This window comes from Neophocaena asiaeorientalis, unplaced genomic scaffold (assembly GCF_003031525.2).
Source record: "Neophocaena asiaeorientalis asiaeorientalis breed wild unplaced genomic scaffold, Neophocaena_asiaeorientalis_V1.1 scaffold784, whole genome shotgun sequence".
Classification (NCBI taxonomy): Eukaryota; Metazoa; Chordata; class Mammalia; order Artiodactyla; family Phocoenidae; genus Neophocaena; species Neophocaena asiaeorientalis.
This window is the reverse complement of record NW_020174692.1, coordinates 891,218-908,917: the sequence shown is the minus strand read 5'-3', so window position 1 is coordinate 908,917 and position 17,700 is coordinate 891,218. Positions and strand designations below refer to the sequence as shown.

The following is a 17,700-nucleotide window of genomic DNA, read 5'->3' as shown; positions in this document are numbered from 1 at the left end:
TCTTATAAATTTTAACTGATGTTAACAAAACTGTGTGAGTTTTTGCAATTTAAGTAATAGTTTCTTCATAGCAAGTCATCTGACCTGGACTGTCAAGGAAGTTAACTACTAGGGATGGTAGAACTCATTAATTTTGGTTTCACTCCTGTATTTATTACTATTCATTTCTCTTTGAACAGGTTGTTCCTTTCAACAGCTTTTGATGAAATTCAGGAACATACTTTTTTACTTGAGCAATTGTCATGAGTAAAAATGAAGTAGGAAAATAAAATCACAGATTAATGAGAGCCATGTTGTATTGTTCACTAGGCAGTGAAATCAGCTGTGCAGACCATCACTGTTGGAGGAGTGAGCACATCACAATTTAAGACAATTATTCCTCTGGCAACTGCTCCCAATGTCCAGCAGATTCAAGTGCCTGGAAGCAAGTTTCATTATGTCCGACTTGTTACTGCCACAACAGCCAGTAGCTCAACCCAGCCAGTTAGTCAGAATCCCAGTACAAACACTCAGCCTCTTCAGCAAGGTTAGTAACCATTTTTTTAAAAACAATAATTAATGCTTTGAACATTATTATAGAAATTGGTCCTTTTCTTGCTGAAATCCTGATTAAGTATGGCGTTTCAGCTGAGTATGAATCAGCAGCTGTTGCAGAAGGCAGTGAAATAGAATCCCAGTTGTATATAACTATAGTATTTTGTTCTGCTAGAAACTGATACACAGTGTGCTGTAATACCAGATAATCATACTTAGTCATCAATTTGTGGGTAGCCATTTTATTGCTGGTTTAAAAGCCTACATTATGCCAGTGGGATAGTTTAAATGGAACCAAATGATTTATCTTATTTTCTAAGCTACAAAGCCGTCTAAACTACACAGGGTTTGGGGGTCAGTTGAAATGACCAGTAGGCAAGGTATAAATGATAAGTATGAACTTTCATCCTTTACTTATTTTGAATCTGTAATTGCTAATGAAAATCAGTTTAAATGTTTTTATTTTACTCATTGGTATTTTTCCTGAAAAGTATTCCTGTTTGTAGTCCTACTTTGTTTGTGTTTAATACTTCCAGCCACCTGATATACATACACAGACTCAAACACATAACCTTTCTCCATATTTATCTACTTGTTAAAAAATTGAAACTGTGAAAGGATGAGGACAGTTTATATTTGGGGCCTAATTTTTTTCCTTGGAAGACTACTGCATATTCTGTCAATGTCAAAATGACATGGCAAGTGAATGATCTATTGTTTGCTGGATGTAAATAGATGAATTAAAGACCATTTGTTTGCGCCTTCAGTTTTATTAAGGGATCAGAGGGTTGGAGCTGTCTATTGCTGATAGCTAGTTCATCTAAGGGAAAGTGGAAGAAAAATCTTGGATTTTAAATTACTGATGGGAGAAAATGGAGGGTGCATGAGGGAAACAGTATTTTAGTGTGTATTCTATTAAAATTAGACATAATTATATAAAACAGTAATTATATTTTCTATTCCCTCTTTAAACTGATTTTTAAAGGAAATCTTTTATTACAGTGTTCTTAATGAGAGGAAAAATGAAATTTGCATGTACTGCTGACTGAGGAAGTCAAGTGTATATTCTCTCAGTACTTAGCAAGTGCTACTAAGTGCTACAAGTCCAATTTTCTTATATATCATAATGATATAAAGCAGTCATTAGATATAGTTGGTTATATTTTATGTTTGTGTGTATACACATATGCTGAGTATCCATTTCCAGCATAACGTTAGCACTGATTTACTCATTATCAAGCATAAGCGTTTGGTATGAGTAGAAGAGGAAGCTGAAGACCCAGGAAGAGTGGAGGAGCGGGTTGGACATTTCATAATTCTAGTGTATTTACCATTTCCTTCTTTTCCAACCTTATGTCTGTCTTTCTGCTTCTCTCTACTTCGCTGTTCTCTTTGCCTCCTAGCAATCCCTCACCCCCCTCCTGCTTCCCTGCTGCTTCCTTTTTTGCTTTCCGTCACTTTCCCTCTCTGTTCTCCCCTCTGTCTCTCTGGCTTCTCCACCTCTCTCTGTATATTCCCTCTTCCCACCTGCTCATATACATATGCCACCCATGCTATTTCCCTCATATCCACCCATATTTCCCTATTTTTGTCTTGCTCTCCTATCCCATAAAAGATCTGGGTATATGTAAAGTATATTATTTCATAGGAATAACGAGTTAAATTTACAGTCTTCTTTAGAGATACACTGAATAGTTGCTGTAGTTCATAAAATGTATTAATGTGTTTTTCTAAAGGCTTAATTCCCGATGAGGGATTTACTTAAATACCAAAGGGAATTGGGCTCATCTTGTACATTTTCCCATCAAAGCCATACAAACACCAGTATTCAAACGTTCCACCGTATTAATTACTGGCTGGATGGCAGGTAGCACAGTAAAAGGACCCAGAAGATTGCTTGGTTAATCTCTTTAGAATATAATCTACAATCTTGGTTAGGGAGGAAATCAATTTAAGAAATTAAAAACCCTCAAACACTTGCAGGTATGGTTTCTAAAGTTTCAAAGGAGACTGTTCTGAAAGGATTGTTCAGAATTGCTATTAAAGACCAAAAAAATTAAAGATTATGCCAGCATCTATGAAAACTGCAGTAGTGGTAATGTGGGACCATGCTCAAAAGTTGAGGAGGAAGCAACTATGCCCCAGTTTAAAAAAAAAAAGTTGAGGAGGAGAAATCCAGACTATTGACATAGTTATATAAGTATGACCCCCTTCCCATGTATATTTTATACTGTTCTTTTTTCTGACCACTACGTTTTCTGTTTTCTGCATTCCCCAGATTTCAGTTAAAATGCAGCATGCGTATGCCAAGCTAATGTAAACCCAGAATTCCCCAGTTTTCTAGCTCTGTGTGCGTGCGTGTGGACACTTCCCTGTCCTATCCTTATGAGAATCATCCAAGTCTCCCATGGGATGTGAATAAGGGCAGGACACACACTCCTTCCCTGTCATTTCACAGACCACCAGGAAGTTCCTGCATTTCTCTAGCTGTACAGTTACCTCAGAATTGCTGCTTGTGTGCTTGTGAACCAGTGACTGTCATTGCCTTGTCAAGGAACAAAGTGGTATAGGGTGTCCTCTCTTCGGTGTCCCAAGCACGAATTCAGGCTTTTAATTCCTTATAGTATTGCTACAGTGGTTATTATAATCAAAACAGAACAGGAAACAATTTCAAATCGGGTATCAGATGGCATGGCACTGCTCCTGTAATTCATGGTCATACACTCTTTTAGTATAGCAACTTTATTGAGATACAGTTCTCATCTACCATAAAATTCACCCTTGTTAAATACAGTACAGTTTAGTAGTTTTTAGTATATTCAGAGATATGCGATCACCACCACTGATCATACGCTCCTTCTGGAGGTCTCCCACCTTCCCACCTACCCACTTCTCCCTAGTTTGTCACCTTGCTGCCAGGGCCTGCTCCCTTTTAGATCTGAGTACCCTCTCTCTAATGTTCTTCCAGGGCTCTCAACTTCTCGTCTTCAGCCATCAACCCTTCCATCCCCACCAGAAGTAAAAAAAAAAAAATTGTTAACATTAACAGTCTTTCTATCCAAGGAAGTCTGTTCTTTTTCTTTTATTGTTCAGAACAGTTTGTTTGATTCAGTGTTCACAGCAGTTTAGATCCCGTTATCTCAACCTCTCTCTTTCATAGCAGGCTCTAGGCCTTTTGCATAAATAAGACCCAAAGGGATGTCCTTTCAGTCTTCTTAAATCCCTCCTTTAGACTGAGGAAGTGGCAGTAGGCAGTATTAGAAATGGTACTTCTTTTGATCCAAACATACAGGTCTAGTACCAACCTGTTTCCTGAACTTCATCACTGTATTTCTGCATGTCAGGTTTCATCTTCCCTTTAGATCAGCTCATCCTTGAATTTTTAATTCTAATAGCTGTCATTTTCCCATTCACTTGAAAGCTCCATGATAACCAATTGTTTTTCCCTTGTACCTATGGTTCCTGCCGTCCTTTCACCTCCACCCTGTCTCTTGCAGCTGTTCTCTCCTTTCCATTCCCAGTGCCATCACCGCAGATTAGACTCTCATGTTTTGTACTCTTCTAACTTTCTTTGTTTCTTGCAGCTCTGTTCTATTTTACATACTGCTGCCGCGTACAGTTTCTTTTTGTGCCATTCCAATGATGTTTCCGAACATCACAGTCCTCAGAAACTTCTCATTGCCTGCTGAATTAATAATACAGATTAAATATACAGATCTCTACCCTTACATTCAAGGCCTTCAACAAAACAGCCACAGTCTGCCTTTTTTTTTTTTTGCCAGTGCTTGCCTACTTTAACCCTAGGTTCCAGCCAAACCGGTCTGTCCCGTAGCACTTTGTGAAGTGCCCAGCATCAAGCCTCCACTTCTCTTGCTCTGCCTCTGTGTGAACTGCCCTCCTCCAGTCTGTATGCCCGCTCTGCAGCCTGACCATTGGTCAGGACTGTCTCAGACACTGTCCTCTATGCAGCTTTCCCCGTTCCCAGCCCCTGCCAGTCAGATGTATGTTCTGTCTCCTTTGCTCTCCCACAGTGCTTTCTCTTTTTTTTTTTTAATAATGTTTATTTTATTTGGGTACTCATCTAATCTGCTCTACTTGAATGTAATCTCTTTGAGCAGGTGTCTTGTACTATAGTTTCCCTGGAACACTGTCTACAGTGACATTTATGTAGCAGTAATGGTTGTAATAACAACAAGAACAATAACAGTAATGGGAACTAACGTTTATTGAGCACTTATTATCTATTGAGCACTGTTGTAGTAAATTTTCATGAATTAACATATTTATTTCTCTTACCCTGTAAGGGAGATACTATCCCTATATTGCAGATGGGGATACAGGCAAAGAGAATTTAAGTAGTTAGAAAGCAGCAGAATTGGGATTTGAACCCCCAGGGTCTTATGATTTAGGAGACTACATTCTTTTTTTTTTTAGTTTACTTTTTATTGAAGTATAGTTGAATTAAGGAGACTATATTCTTAACCTTGCTGCTATGCTGCCTTGTAGTAGTACTCTGTAAATAATGAATTGTACACAGAATTAGAAATAGTATAGAACAGTATTGTTACCCAAGTTCCTGAATGGTAGTTTTTAATTTATGCATCATTTCATCTCACTGGATTTAGTAGTGAATATATAAAGCATCTGAATACAGATTGAAGTATTTTCAGTAGAATATCTTAAATGACAGACATTCTCTCATAAAGTGGATAGACTATAGCTACCTTAGATATAAGTTCCCTAGTTAGATGGGTTAAAGGATTTTGAAAGTAACTGTCTTGATTAAAGAGTCCTCCAAATAGGAAACCAGTGGAATTCTTTAAGCTGTCTCATGAGGATATCCTGAGGGAACTAAGTATCTTAAATGTTTTAAATACTATTTTCTGTAAACAAACTGTCCTTCTCCTCCCTCCTTTTTACAAAGCAAAGCCAGTGGTCGTTAATACCACCCCAGTGCGGATGTCAGTGCCACTTGTCTCAGCGCAGACTGTCAAACAAGTGAGTATCACATCACTTCTTCTCTCAGTCTCTCCCAAACAGACAATTTACTTTTAAAATTGAAAGTTAAGATTTACGTTTAAGAGATTTATTGATTTATTTATTTTTATTGAAGTATAGTTGATGGGCAATATTATATAAGTTACAGGTGTACAAAATAGTGTTTCACAATTTTTAAAGTTTATACTCCATTTATAACTACTGTAAAATATTGGTTATATTCCCTGTGTTTCACAGTATATCTTTGTAGCTTATTTATACATAGTAGTTTGGACCTCTTAATCCCCTAAGTTTAAGAGATTTATACTGAATTGAGAAACTGTGAAATTTATTTTCGTGGTCATTGACATACTTCCTTTCTTTTTAGGTTGTTCCGAAACCAATCAATCCAACTTCCCAAATAGTCACCACCAGCCAGCCACAGCAGCGGCTTATCATGCCTGCCACCCCACTGCCACAAATCCAGCCAAACCTCACGAACCTGCCACCAGGCACTGTGCTGGCACCGGCTCCAGGAACAGGGAATGTAGGCTATGCGGTGCTTCCTGCTCAGTATGTGACTCAGGTATGGGCAAAAAATTAAGTCATCGCATTTCAAAAAGTTTAATTGGGTCTAAGATGTCTAGCATTATCACATTCTAAAACTATTCAAAAACATCTAACTCAGTGTTTAGACTGTTTCCAAAACCTTGAATTGTTAATGAAAACTTCTGAGTTTATTTTTATATATCTTTAGTATTTAGAAATATACAGCACAATTCAAGTATACAAGTCAGGCAATTTGGAGCTGAGAACAGTTTGGTAGGAGGGCAAGATCATGTAGATATAAGAGAAAATATGTTGAGTTAAAATCAGCAGAGTCCCAGGCTTCCCTGGTGGTGCAGTGGTTGAGAGTCCGCCTGCCGATGCAGGGGACGCGGGTTCGTGCCCCAGTCTGGGAAGATCCCACATGCCGCGGAGCGGCTGGGCCTGTGAGCCATGGCCGCTGAGCCTGCATGTCCGGAGCCTGTTCTCCACAACGGGAGAGGCCACAACAGGGAGTGGCCCATGTACCGCAAAAAAAAAAAAAATAATAATAATAATCAGCAGAGTCCCAGTGAGTTTAGAAAGCACTGTGACTGTAATGAAGTTCCTCCTCACATTATGAATACGATGCCGCTCACCTGTTCTTGGAAAATAGTCTGTGAGACGCACTTCCAGGTGACATATCGGTAGTGATCTGTCCAGATCTGGTCATCTTTAGATGACATCTGGTTATCTTTGGAATCAAAGCCACATATTATCCAATTGGCTGGCTTGGGTTAGGAGTGCTGCTTTCTAGGAAGAAGATAGAAGTTATTTTCTTTTTCATGTAAAAATCAAGCAAATTAATTAGCACCATATTCTAAGCTGTTGAGTTGATCTACTCAAGATTATAAGAGAGACAGAAACCTGTGTACTTTAAAGAAGTGTACTTTGGAGTATGTTATGTGGCTACTGATTGAAAAAATTAGAGTTCAGTATTTTTATCATTAGCATCTCTTTTCTTATGTTTAGAAATCAGTGTAAAATAGAAACTTGATTATTACGTATGTAACTTCTCATTCTCTATAACTTGTGATAAATGATCACATTTTATTTATTTTATTTACAAGTAGACACATTGCATTTTTCTAGCCAATACAAGTTTTACTACAGTACTTTCAGGACATTCATCTGGAATTTCCTAATTCTGATATCCTTATTCCTCTGTGAAAGAATTTCTTATATTTATGCCATGTAGTATTTTAAAATGTCCACATTGTTTTTACCTCTGGTATCAGTTTTGGGTCTTTAGAAGAGCTCTATGAGTAGTGAGTATGTTTGTATGAAATTCTCTGTTCTGTTTTTCCTATTTTAATGATGAATTTGTGCTTCTTACTGATCATTATATTTAGGAGTATTGTCCATTTTTGTAAATATGGTCTGAAATTACCTTTCTTTATATGTAGCTACAGCAGTCTTCCTATGTGTCTATAGCAAGCAACTCTAACTTTACCGGAACACCTGGTATCCAGACCCAAGCAAGGCTTCCGTTCAATGGGTGAGTGAGTTATTTGAATATATGTAAGTTAAGTTGTTGGATCAGGTTAAATGCAACATCAAATATACATATATATTTCAAAATACATGTATTTAATTTTTTTCCCCTCCAAGCCATGTGAGTGTGCCTCTGCGGTACTTTTTATTTTGAAATACTTTAAACAGAAAAGTTGCAGGAATAGTCAGAGAACTCCCAAATTATCTTTTACTCCGTTTCACCATTTCTCGTACAGGTGATTTGTTATTTTCTCTCTCTTTTCTCTTTTTCTCTGTCTCCTCCTGAATATGTTTTAAAGATGATATTAACTAGTTTTTAAATTGTTATTTAGGTCTTTGCTTTTTCTTTTGTTTATTTGTTTTTTGATCTGTCAATTGCTGCCTTTGCAGTTTTGGTTGAGAAGCAGTGCTTTAGTTAATTACGTGGAACCAGTCTACCTCTCCTCTCCCCTCCTAAATTCCAACTTCACACACCCTTTTCTACTTACTGCCTTTCATAATTGAATCCCAAAGAGTTTAGGAGATTTCAACTTTAGTTCTCTTAGAAGAAAGAGTATATTTTGTGGAATGTTCTTCAGAAACTATTGATAACTTCCTTTTCTTTTTTTTTAAATCCATATCTTGGCTCTCTACCTTTCTTTTCATGGTACAACTTGCTTTTCAACTTAATGTAAATGGAACAACATAAACTTTTATTAGAGATGGGTACATTTGTTAAAGCTTTATTTTAGGAGGAATTTACAGATTAGAGACTTTTCTCAGTTTAAATAGTTACCTTTAATTGATTAAAATGTGTATCTTTTTGTTTGTGTCTGTGTAGCATAATGCCATCAGAATCTGCCAGTCGGCCCAGAAAGCCTTGTAATTGTACAAAATCGCTGTGTTTGAAATTGTAAGTCCTTTTGCTGCTGTTTCCTCATTTGATATAACTGAAAATGCTTTTAAAAATAAGTGGAGTTGGGCTTCCCTGGTGGCGCAGTGGTTGAGAGTCTGCCTGCCGATGCAGGGGACGCGGGTTCGTGCCCTGGTCCGGGAAGATCCCACATGCCGCGGAGCGGCTGGGCCTGTGAGCCATGGCCACTGAGCCTGTGTGTCTGGAGCCTGTGCTCCGCAACGGGAGAGGCCACAACAGTAAGAGGCCTGTGTACCGCAAAAAAAATAAAAATAAAAAATAAGTGGAGTTAACTAAAAATTCTTAACAGACCAATTTCATAAGTCTAAGTAATTAAACATACAAGTGAATGAACACATATGACGGTGTAAAAAGACTCTTTCATTCATTCAGAAGGAAATAATTTTAGAGTCTTTACCACAAATGAGGCACTGGAGTAGGGCTTAGGGATCCAGCTGCATGAGACAGACATGATCTCTGTCCTTACTAATAAATGTGATCTTATTTATGACCTTTATATTTGGTCTCTTAAATGAGATGATACTCTGAGTAGTTTTTTTTTAACTTGTTGATTAATTTGCTTGTTAGTACTGAAGAGATTTGACATGAAACAGTTAAATAAAAAGCAGTGGTCTTATGGGCGTTTAGAATCCAAAGAAACATGACAGTAGTTCACGTGAGCAGGTTCCACTAATATAATAGAATATAGCCCATGTTTTTCCTTTTTGTGATTTTGAAATAACTTACTTTTGGGGTGCATAAAAATCACATAGCTCTTGTGTTGACAGCTGTTACTACTGGAACTAAGTTTCTAAACCAAAATTCTAGGAGCTGATGACTTTACTTTTGAGCCTTGTCAGTACCTCTTGTTAACTCTATAAGTCAGTGGCTCTGAATACATTTCTAAAATGCTTTACTGCATATATAATGCTATTAAATAAGATAATTTCTAGTTTTGTTTCTCTTAAAAATGACTTTTTTATATGACTTACAATGATTTTTATATTCCAGATACTGTGATTGCTTTGCAAATGGTGAATTTTGCAACAACTGCAATTGTACTAATTGTTATAATAACTTGGAACATGAAAATGAAAGGCAAAAAGCAATAAAGGTGATTATTTCTTGTTTCATTTAACTGACAAAAGTTTACAATTTCACCTGTTTTTTTGTTGAGCTCAAGTATTTTATGAAGAAAATTAATTCCCTTTGCAGAATTTAAGTTTAATCTACTGTGATTTAACATCACTTGATATTTGATCTGTTTTGATAGGCATGCCTTGACAGAAATCCAGAAGCTTTTAAGCCCAAGATAGGGAAAGGAAAGGAGGGAGAATCAGATCGACGTCACAGCAAAGGATGTAATTGCAAACGATCAGGATGTCTTAAAAACTACTGTGAATGCTATGAGGTGAGTTGAGGTTGGGAAAAATAATCTAACCATCTTTTGAAAATAACTTTAGAAAGTGCATACAAAAAAAATTTACTTGTAAACTGGGAAATTACTTTGCAATTGCAGTTTGAAAATATTGCAGTTTGAAAAGTCAGCCCAAGGGCCCTAATTTGAGGAAGACCTACCTTCTTGCCTCCCAAGCAGGGCTTCAGAGTAACAGTACCTTTGTTTTGTCATTACAGCTTGGGGTCTCATTAGCAGGGTTACCAGCTCATAACTTCGTGGTCATTGTACCTGAAAGTATGCAAACCACAGCACCAGTTTGTTGATTTTCAATAACAACAACATCAAAGTGGACTGGACACTCTGTAGTAGTGGTTCTCCACTGAGGGGTATTACTACCCAGTTTCTCCCCTACAGACTTTTCGGAAATATATACGGATAATAGCCTGCATTTCAGGGTGCAGTCCTGAGAGTATAGTCTTATCTTGTTCCAAATGCTAGTAGTGCCCTGTTGAAGAACACTGCTCTGTGGAAAATTAGATTATGTTAGAAGGTTTGCCTTGTGAGCATAAAAATAGGTAAGGAGGAATATGTAATTGCTGGATGAGGTTATTGGCTATTGTGAGGTGACTGCATCCATTTTACCATCTAATCATCCCACTCAACTGGCTGTTTTTATTTATGGGTCAGGCAGCATCTTTTCTGGAAAATGTATATTGAAACTCTGCTTTGATAGATGCCGTGTAAATGATCCACTTGTTTCAGACAAAGTACTATATAGTTTGTTATATTTATTTTCAAAGCTTAAATAAAGCAATCTAGTCATACCCAAGATTAATCCAAGGTCACTACAATTGGTTTCTTGGTGCGCCCGAAACTCATTCCTATGGCAGTTGGCTCTTCTCATCTGTTATATTTTCATTCGTTCAGATTTCATACGCAGAGGGAAACCTTATTTTAGTTTTGGCCAAAGGCCTGGCCTGGTAAAGTAATACCAGCAAGCACTGCACTCTCCCTTGACCAGGTGTGTAGGAGCACGTACCTGCAGCCCAGTGCCCCACCCCCATACCAGGTGTGTCGTAGTAAAGATTTTGTGTACTGTATTCTCTCTGTAGTGAATTCTTAATTTACATATTTCAGAGGTCAAATACTCCTCTCAAAAAGTACAGTAAAGTAACATTTTGTTAGTCCTAAAGTCAGTAGGAGTGAAAATTGCACATAATCAAGATTATTTTTGAAAGTCTCTTAAACAGTGTCGCAGAGTCCAGCAAGCCAGTTTTTCATTCACATTGGGAAAGACTGACTCTTGTTTGCACACCTGATGAGATAGGTGGCTTCTGTTCACAGACCGTATCATACAAAAATTGTCATGAATATGTAAGCATGTAAGCTATAAAACCAGTTCCACACACAAAAAAGAGAAAATGGAAACTGTTATAAAGCTGGGTCAGAAGGGCAAAGAAAGCCTTTCTTGCATATGGCATTGAACAATCAATACATGCTAAGCATATGAAATTCAGACACACATGAACTAAATAATTGAACTGGTTGACAATTCTGTGAACTAATAGAAGTAGAAAAGGCAGTTGAAATATGTTAGAAGAGAGAAAGCTGCTCTATCTATTTTGATAAAATCCTTGACATTCAGGACATAAACAATGTCTAATAACTAATATGTTGTTCTAAAAGACCAAGCAATGGAAAAACTTGGAATACAGTGAACTCTGACTGGCAGTGGCCAGTTGGCTCACTGTGAATTACTTATGATGTTGTCTGACAGTTTGTGTTGTTCATCTTTTGAACTGACTTGGCTTTTTTGGTCCAGTTGGTCTGCATCTGGATAAGACATTGATGTCCCTTTCACACGCCTTTCAGGGCTTGTTGATTGAATGAGTGACTGTCCACATTATATAAGTGATTGTGACTTTTCTTGTGACCTTTTCCCCCCTCCCTCTTTTTTTTTTTTTGGCCACAAGAGAAGTTGAATTAGCAATGCTAAATGGATGACTTGTATTTGTAATTTCTCCCTCCTGAGTTCCTATTAGACATTATTAGTACCTTTCTTATAATTCTTAAAACTTAATCCAAATTACCATTATCAGTATGTCTTCTTCCCCTGGAGGTTAGGAATTTTATCTCTTCACCATTAGATACTTATTATGTATTGCTTCAGTTGGATCCCAGACTGGCTCCTAGTAAATAAGCCGGTTAACTCAAAAGGTATATCCATTTTTTTTTTCCTTTGGTAAATGGAATTTATTAGTGTATTGTAAAAAAGGAGCAGGGTAGGTGTGTTCATAATGTGATCCATTTATCTTACTGTAGAGAGGAAGGACAGTAGGCTTGTTTATTTATTTAAATTGATGTGGGTTTGCTCAAGAAAAAGTAGCCAACAAAAGATACTAAAATTTACTAGGAGTCTGGGAAATGTAAATTAAAGAACGAGATCTCACTTTATTAAAAAGAGCTATAGTATACATTGTTGGAATGTAGGAAAGGCTTCCTTTATCCATTGCTAATGAGATGTGAGGTGTTACAGCCTTTTGAAAAAACAATCTGGCCACATCTATTAAGATTAAAATACATGTACCCTTTGAGCAGTGAGCCCAATTCTAGAAACCTAGCTCATAGAAATAAAAGCGTAATATATACAAAAAATGTTTTTATGCATTGTTTGTGGAACTCAAGAACTGGAAACAAAACAAATGACCATCAGTAGAGAAGTGAATGCCCAAATAAAATGTGGCACATCCATACCAGGGATTACTAGCCAGTCATTAAACAGGATGAATTCAGCCTATGCCAGATGACTTGGAGGGAGGGATTTCATGAAGTATAGTGTGAGAAAAGGAAGATGCAGAAAAGTGGGTATATGATTATGTAAAACAAACAAAAAAAAAGGAAGACTTCTGTATTGGTGAGTTAATATATGTACATAAAGCCTGTGTTTTTCATAAATATACATATAGTTTATATATCTTTACATGAAAGGACACACTGGTTTAATACGGACTGTTGAAGGGTTTGGGGACTCTGGACAGGGGATTTATTTAGGGAGGGGGAGGTATTCATAATAAAAATAGTGTCTGTGAAATTCCTTTGATATGATACTGTGTGTGTGTTTGCATATGTGGGAGGTCACCAACATGTTAATGGTGATTTGATTGAGGTGGCTGGATTCTGGATGACCCTTTTTTTGGAATATTGTATCACTCATTTTTTAATAAAAGAACATTTGTTATTCATATCAGGAGGAAAATCTATAGTGGGGGAAAATTGGCGTGGAAGGCCTCAAACAAACATAGTATAGCCACTTTCGGAGTGGCCAAGAATACTGGACCTATGCACATGCATAGCTGGCCCCTTTGGTGTTTGTCACAAGAGATGTTTCCATTTTATCTATGTCAGTTGACCAGCTAACTCTGTCACCTGTTGACTTGATTGTGGAGTCTACTATAGTGATGTCTTTTGGTTTTGATTTGGAAGCTTTTCTTTTGTAAATCTTTTAGGCGAAAATAATGTGTTCCTCAATATGCAAATGTATTGGCTGTAAGAATTTTGAAGAAAGCCCAGAAAGAAAGACATTGATGCACTTGGCAGATGCAGCCGAAGTAAGGGTACAGCAACAAACAGCAGCAAAGACTAAGTTATCCTCTCAGATTTCGGACTTGCTTACTAGGCCAACACCAGCTTTGAATAGCGGAGGAGGAAAGTAAGTCAATATTTGAATATCTTTTTATAGTATGTTATATTCATTTTTGGTGAAGTTTCTTTTTTGGGGCAAAATTGGGCTCATACTTTTTGGTTGTTGCACACCTGACTTTTGCATTTTCTATCTTTAATTACTTGTAAAGGAATTTAAAAGTAACAGAAAAATCACTGTCAGATATATCGTACAGTTCTAAAATGCACGGTAGTGTATTAGGTCACTGTGCTTAATTTAATTGGATTTCTCCCTACTAAGATGAGGGAAATTTGAATAATTTGACAAAAATTTGAATAATTTGACAAACCTTGAAGAAAACCAAAATTTTTATACCTCTTACTGGTTGTGTTGTTATTCACATTTTTTCAGATTCTTATCTTCTTACCTTCCCGTGCCCATGTGGCACTTTCCCCACCCTGTTGGAGAGCCTGTCACACACTGTGTTATTGTACCTCCTTATTTCCCTAGACTGCTGAGCTCTGGAGTAGGAAAGCTGGAGCTTTACAGTCAGGCTGACCTGAGTTTAAATCCTGTCTGTGCTCTGTTGTAATTTGTGATTTTGCCAAGCGCTTCACCTCTCTGGGCCTTACCTCGGTTTTCTTATCCTTCACATCACCCTTTTCACGTGGCTCTGAGGAGTAAAGCACAGCTTGGCAGGGTCCATTGCCCTGCCAAGCATAGGCAGGGCAATGCTATAGGCATAGGCAGCAACATAGCATGCTGACTTGAATTTGTATTAGAGAGTTTGTTAGAGGTTAATCTGAGGAATTATTAAATGGAATGAGCCTTGAAAATGGTATTTCATTTAAAATGCCGAAGTTGAAATAAGATCCAACTTATAAAACTTATAAAAGTAAGGCTTTTGTACAAAATATTTCAGATATTAGTTCTAAAGAACTCTTTCTTGTAATGAGTATAATCAGCAAAAAGTTCTTGATTGAATGAAGTGGAAATGGACAGACACCTTAATGAGGGGTATCACAAAGGGTCCTTTCTGGTCATCCGCTTTCAGTAAACCTTAGGTTATTAGGTCTAATCTCTATGAGGAGATTAAAGATATTGCTACACTAAAATATTTACAATTAATTTTTCAACTTGGGAAGATATCTGTTATTATGAAGTGTGAAAGAACACAAAATTATGCACTGTTATCAAAACTAAGTATAAGAAAACTGTATTAAAGAAGTCCTACTAGCGTATTAACAAGCTTTTGCCTTTGAGTGGCAAAAATTTGATTTTTTTTTCCATTTTCTTTCCTATAGTTTCCAAATACTATATAATGAGTGCTACTGTTATACACTATTAATTACTTTTTCAATATTATTGTAATATTAACTTTATTGTAATATTTTAATATTATATTTTCTAATTTAAAATGCTTTTTATATTTTAAAGATTTCTATACAAATGTGTAGCAGCCTAAATCCTGTCACCCTATCTTGTCATAGTGGGCCTTAAGTTCAGACTTCATTCATTTTGTTGTTGTTCTTGTTTTAAAATTTATTTATTTATTTATTTTTGGCTGCGTTGGGTCTTTGTTGCTGCGCACAGGCTTTCTCCAGTTGCGGCGAGCGGGGGCTACTCTTTGTTGCGTCGCGGGCTTCTCATGGTGGTGGCTTCTCTTTGTTGCAGAGCACGGGCTCTAGGCACGTGGGCTCAGTAGTTGTGGCTCTTGGGCTTAGCTGCTCCGCGGCATGTGGGATCTTCCCGGACCAGGGATCGAACCCTTGTCCCCTAGCATTGGCAGGCAGATTCTTAACCACTGCGCCACCAGGGAAGTCCCAGACTTCATTCATTTTGTTTTGCAGTTTCCTTCTATCAGTGACTGCTTACTTACAGATTGTTGAGTTACTGGTTAGATTAGGTTACCCGGTTTTGTTTCTTAGGCTCTACGACTTGGCTACATATAGCTAGCCTCGGGATGGATTCCTCTGCTTTAATACTCAATAGTTCAGGTCTTTATGAATGAAACTCCATGTACAGAACAGCATCTGGTGTCCCTGTTGTTTCGTTTTTGATATCATGGAATAATGCAAAATTTTGGTGCGCTTTTTTTTTTTTACAAACATTATATGGGACTATGGGAAAGTGCTTTATTTTCCATGTTGTCCAGGAGATAGTGCTTTCAATTTCCAATATTATTCATTCATTCAGCAAATATTCATGGGGTGTCTCTGTGTCAGGCACTGTTGTAGGCAGTGCAGAAACAACAGTAAATAAAACAAAAACTGCACTCAGAGCTTATATACATGAATCAGGAGGACTTTTGTTATAGCAGTATCCAGTTAACATGTAGAGTTACGTTTCAGTTAACCAGGTAACTTTGTCTAGGTTATATGTATTTTACGTAAAACGTTATATATAATTTTCTTATTTTTTTATTTTATTTTATTTTTTTTGCGGTACGCGGGCCTCTCACTGTTGTGGCCTCTCCCGTTGCGGAGCACAGGCTCCAGACGCGCAGGCTCAGCGGCCATGGCTCATGGGCCTAGCCGCTCCACGGCATGTGGAATCTTCCCGGACCGGGGCACGAACCCGTGTCCCCTGCCTTGGCAGGCGGATTCTTAACTGCTGCACCACCAGGGAAGCCCAGGTCTAAGTTTTTAAAAACTCTCTGGGATGTGCTTTTGTTCATCGTACATACTGTGATGTTCAGTGTGCTTGCTGAATCGTGAAAATGTCGACAGAGATTTCTAGGTGAAAGAATGTCAGCCACTCTTGCTGTTATTCAACACCATCATCATCTCTCTCTTTCTTAAAAATCATTTCAGATTGCCATTTACGTTTGTCACTAAGGAAGTAGCTGAAGCCACGTGTAATTGCCTTCTTGCCCAGGCAGAGCAGGCAGACAAGAAGGGGAAATCAAAGGCAGCAGCTGAACGGATGATACTTGAGGAATTCGGGCGATGTTTGATGAGCGTCATCAACTCTGCAGGAAAAGCAAAAAGTGACCCTTGTGCCATGAATTGCTAACTCTTGCACAAAAGACTGATAAATCGAACTGTACAGAAAATTGAAGGTGCAGGGACACTTGCTTTTCTGGAAGATAGTTTAACAATTATTGTATTGTTAATTCAGTCTTGTGAGACCTGAAATTATAATATTGAAAGAGGAGAAATTTTAAACGAGGAAATTACATTTTAAATCTTAGTTAAATCTGCTTATGCCCCTTCTAAATTGAATTTTTCTTTATTGTATTATATGGATTTTTAATTTGCTTGGGTTTCTTAAGAACTAGATGTTCTGTCCTTCTGATTCTATTGACAAAGAACATTTATAAATTACTATTATATAATTTATAATGTATGGCGTTGTATGACTTTGTTCCAGTAGAAAAAGCCAAAGAAGCACTGGTATTACCCGGTCATTCTTTGGTACTAGATCTAGAATAAGCAGATATTATGTCTACATAAACGAAGTCTTATGAAACATATTCAAATGACATTTTGTGTTTAGAAAAGCACTATCTTTTTAAGAAAAATCAACATTTTAGGGTGGATTCTGGAATATATCCTGTTGTCACTTTGGGAATTGTCAGAAGGGGAAGTACTCTGTAGGGCACACTTTTAAAAAGTTATTTTGTTTTTTTTAAAAACATATAAAGTGTTAACAGACAGAAAATAATTCTCAAAGGGCAGACAATTTGTTTCTATAATAAGAAGTGACTAAGAAATGCTCTGGGATGTTTCCATTTTCTTTCAAGGAGGCGGTATGTATTTGAAATAATAAACTGTCAGTGATTAAGGGGTACTATTAAAATGAGCGGTGCATATGAATAGAAGTAAACATTATGATTATGTAGTGATAAAATAGAACCTTACATAATTACCAGTTAACAAATTTGGCTTGGATGGAGAAATAAAGAATATTGAAGCTCTAAGAGATGAATTTAGAGAAGGAGTTTTCATCTATACAAACAGTTCTTTTTCTAGACTTTTGAACTAAGATGTTTCAAACCAATCTATGACTCTTACTTGATTTACTGAAAGGGGCCTCCTAACAAAGCTTTCAAAATTGTAGTGGGATTTCTTTTTATAAGGGAAGCTTATTATGGCATTATTTTTAGCCAGTGATTTGGTTAGCTAAAGGTATGAGTGTTTTCATATAATTACTAAG

The 17,700-nt window shown here is 37.2% G+C and overlaps 1 protein-coding gene across 1 annotated transcript; it reads left to right on the top strand.

Moving 5' to 3' along the window:
• Positions 1-313: 313 nt before the first annotated feature.
• LIN54 (lin-54 DREAM MuvB core complex component) lies at positions 314-16,890 on the top strand. The gene is made up of 9 exons (XM_024758892.1): positions 314-526; positions 5,459-5,532; positions 5,900-6,097; positions 7,503-7,594; positions 8,411-8,482; positions 9,494-9,596; positions 9,756-9,893; positions 13,388-13,590; positions 16,356-16,890. Exons 2-9 carry the CDS (start codon positions 5,494-5,496, stop codon positions 16,555-16,557), a joined length of 1,047 nt encoding a protein of 348 aa, XP_024614660.1. The 5' UTR covers positions 314-526; positions 5,459-5,493; the 3' UTR covers positions 16,558-16,890.
• Positions 16,891-17,700: the final 810 nt, after the last annotated feature.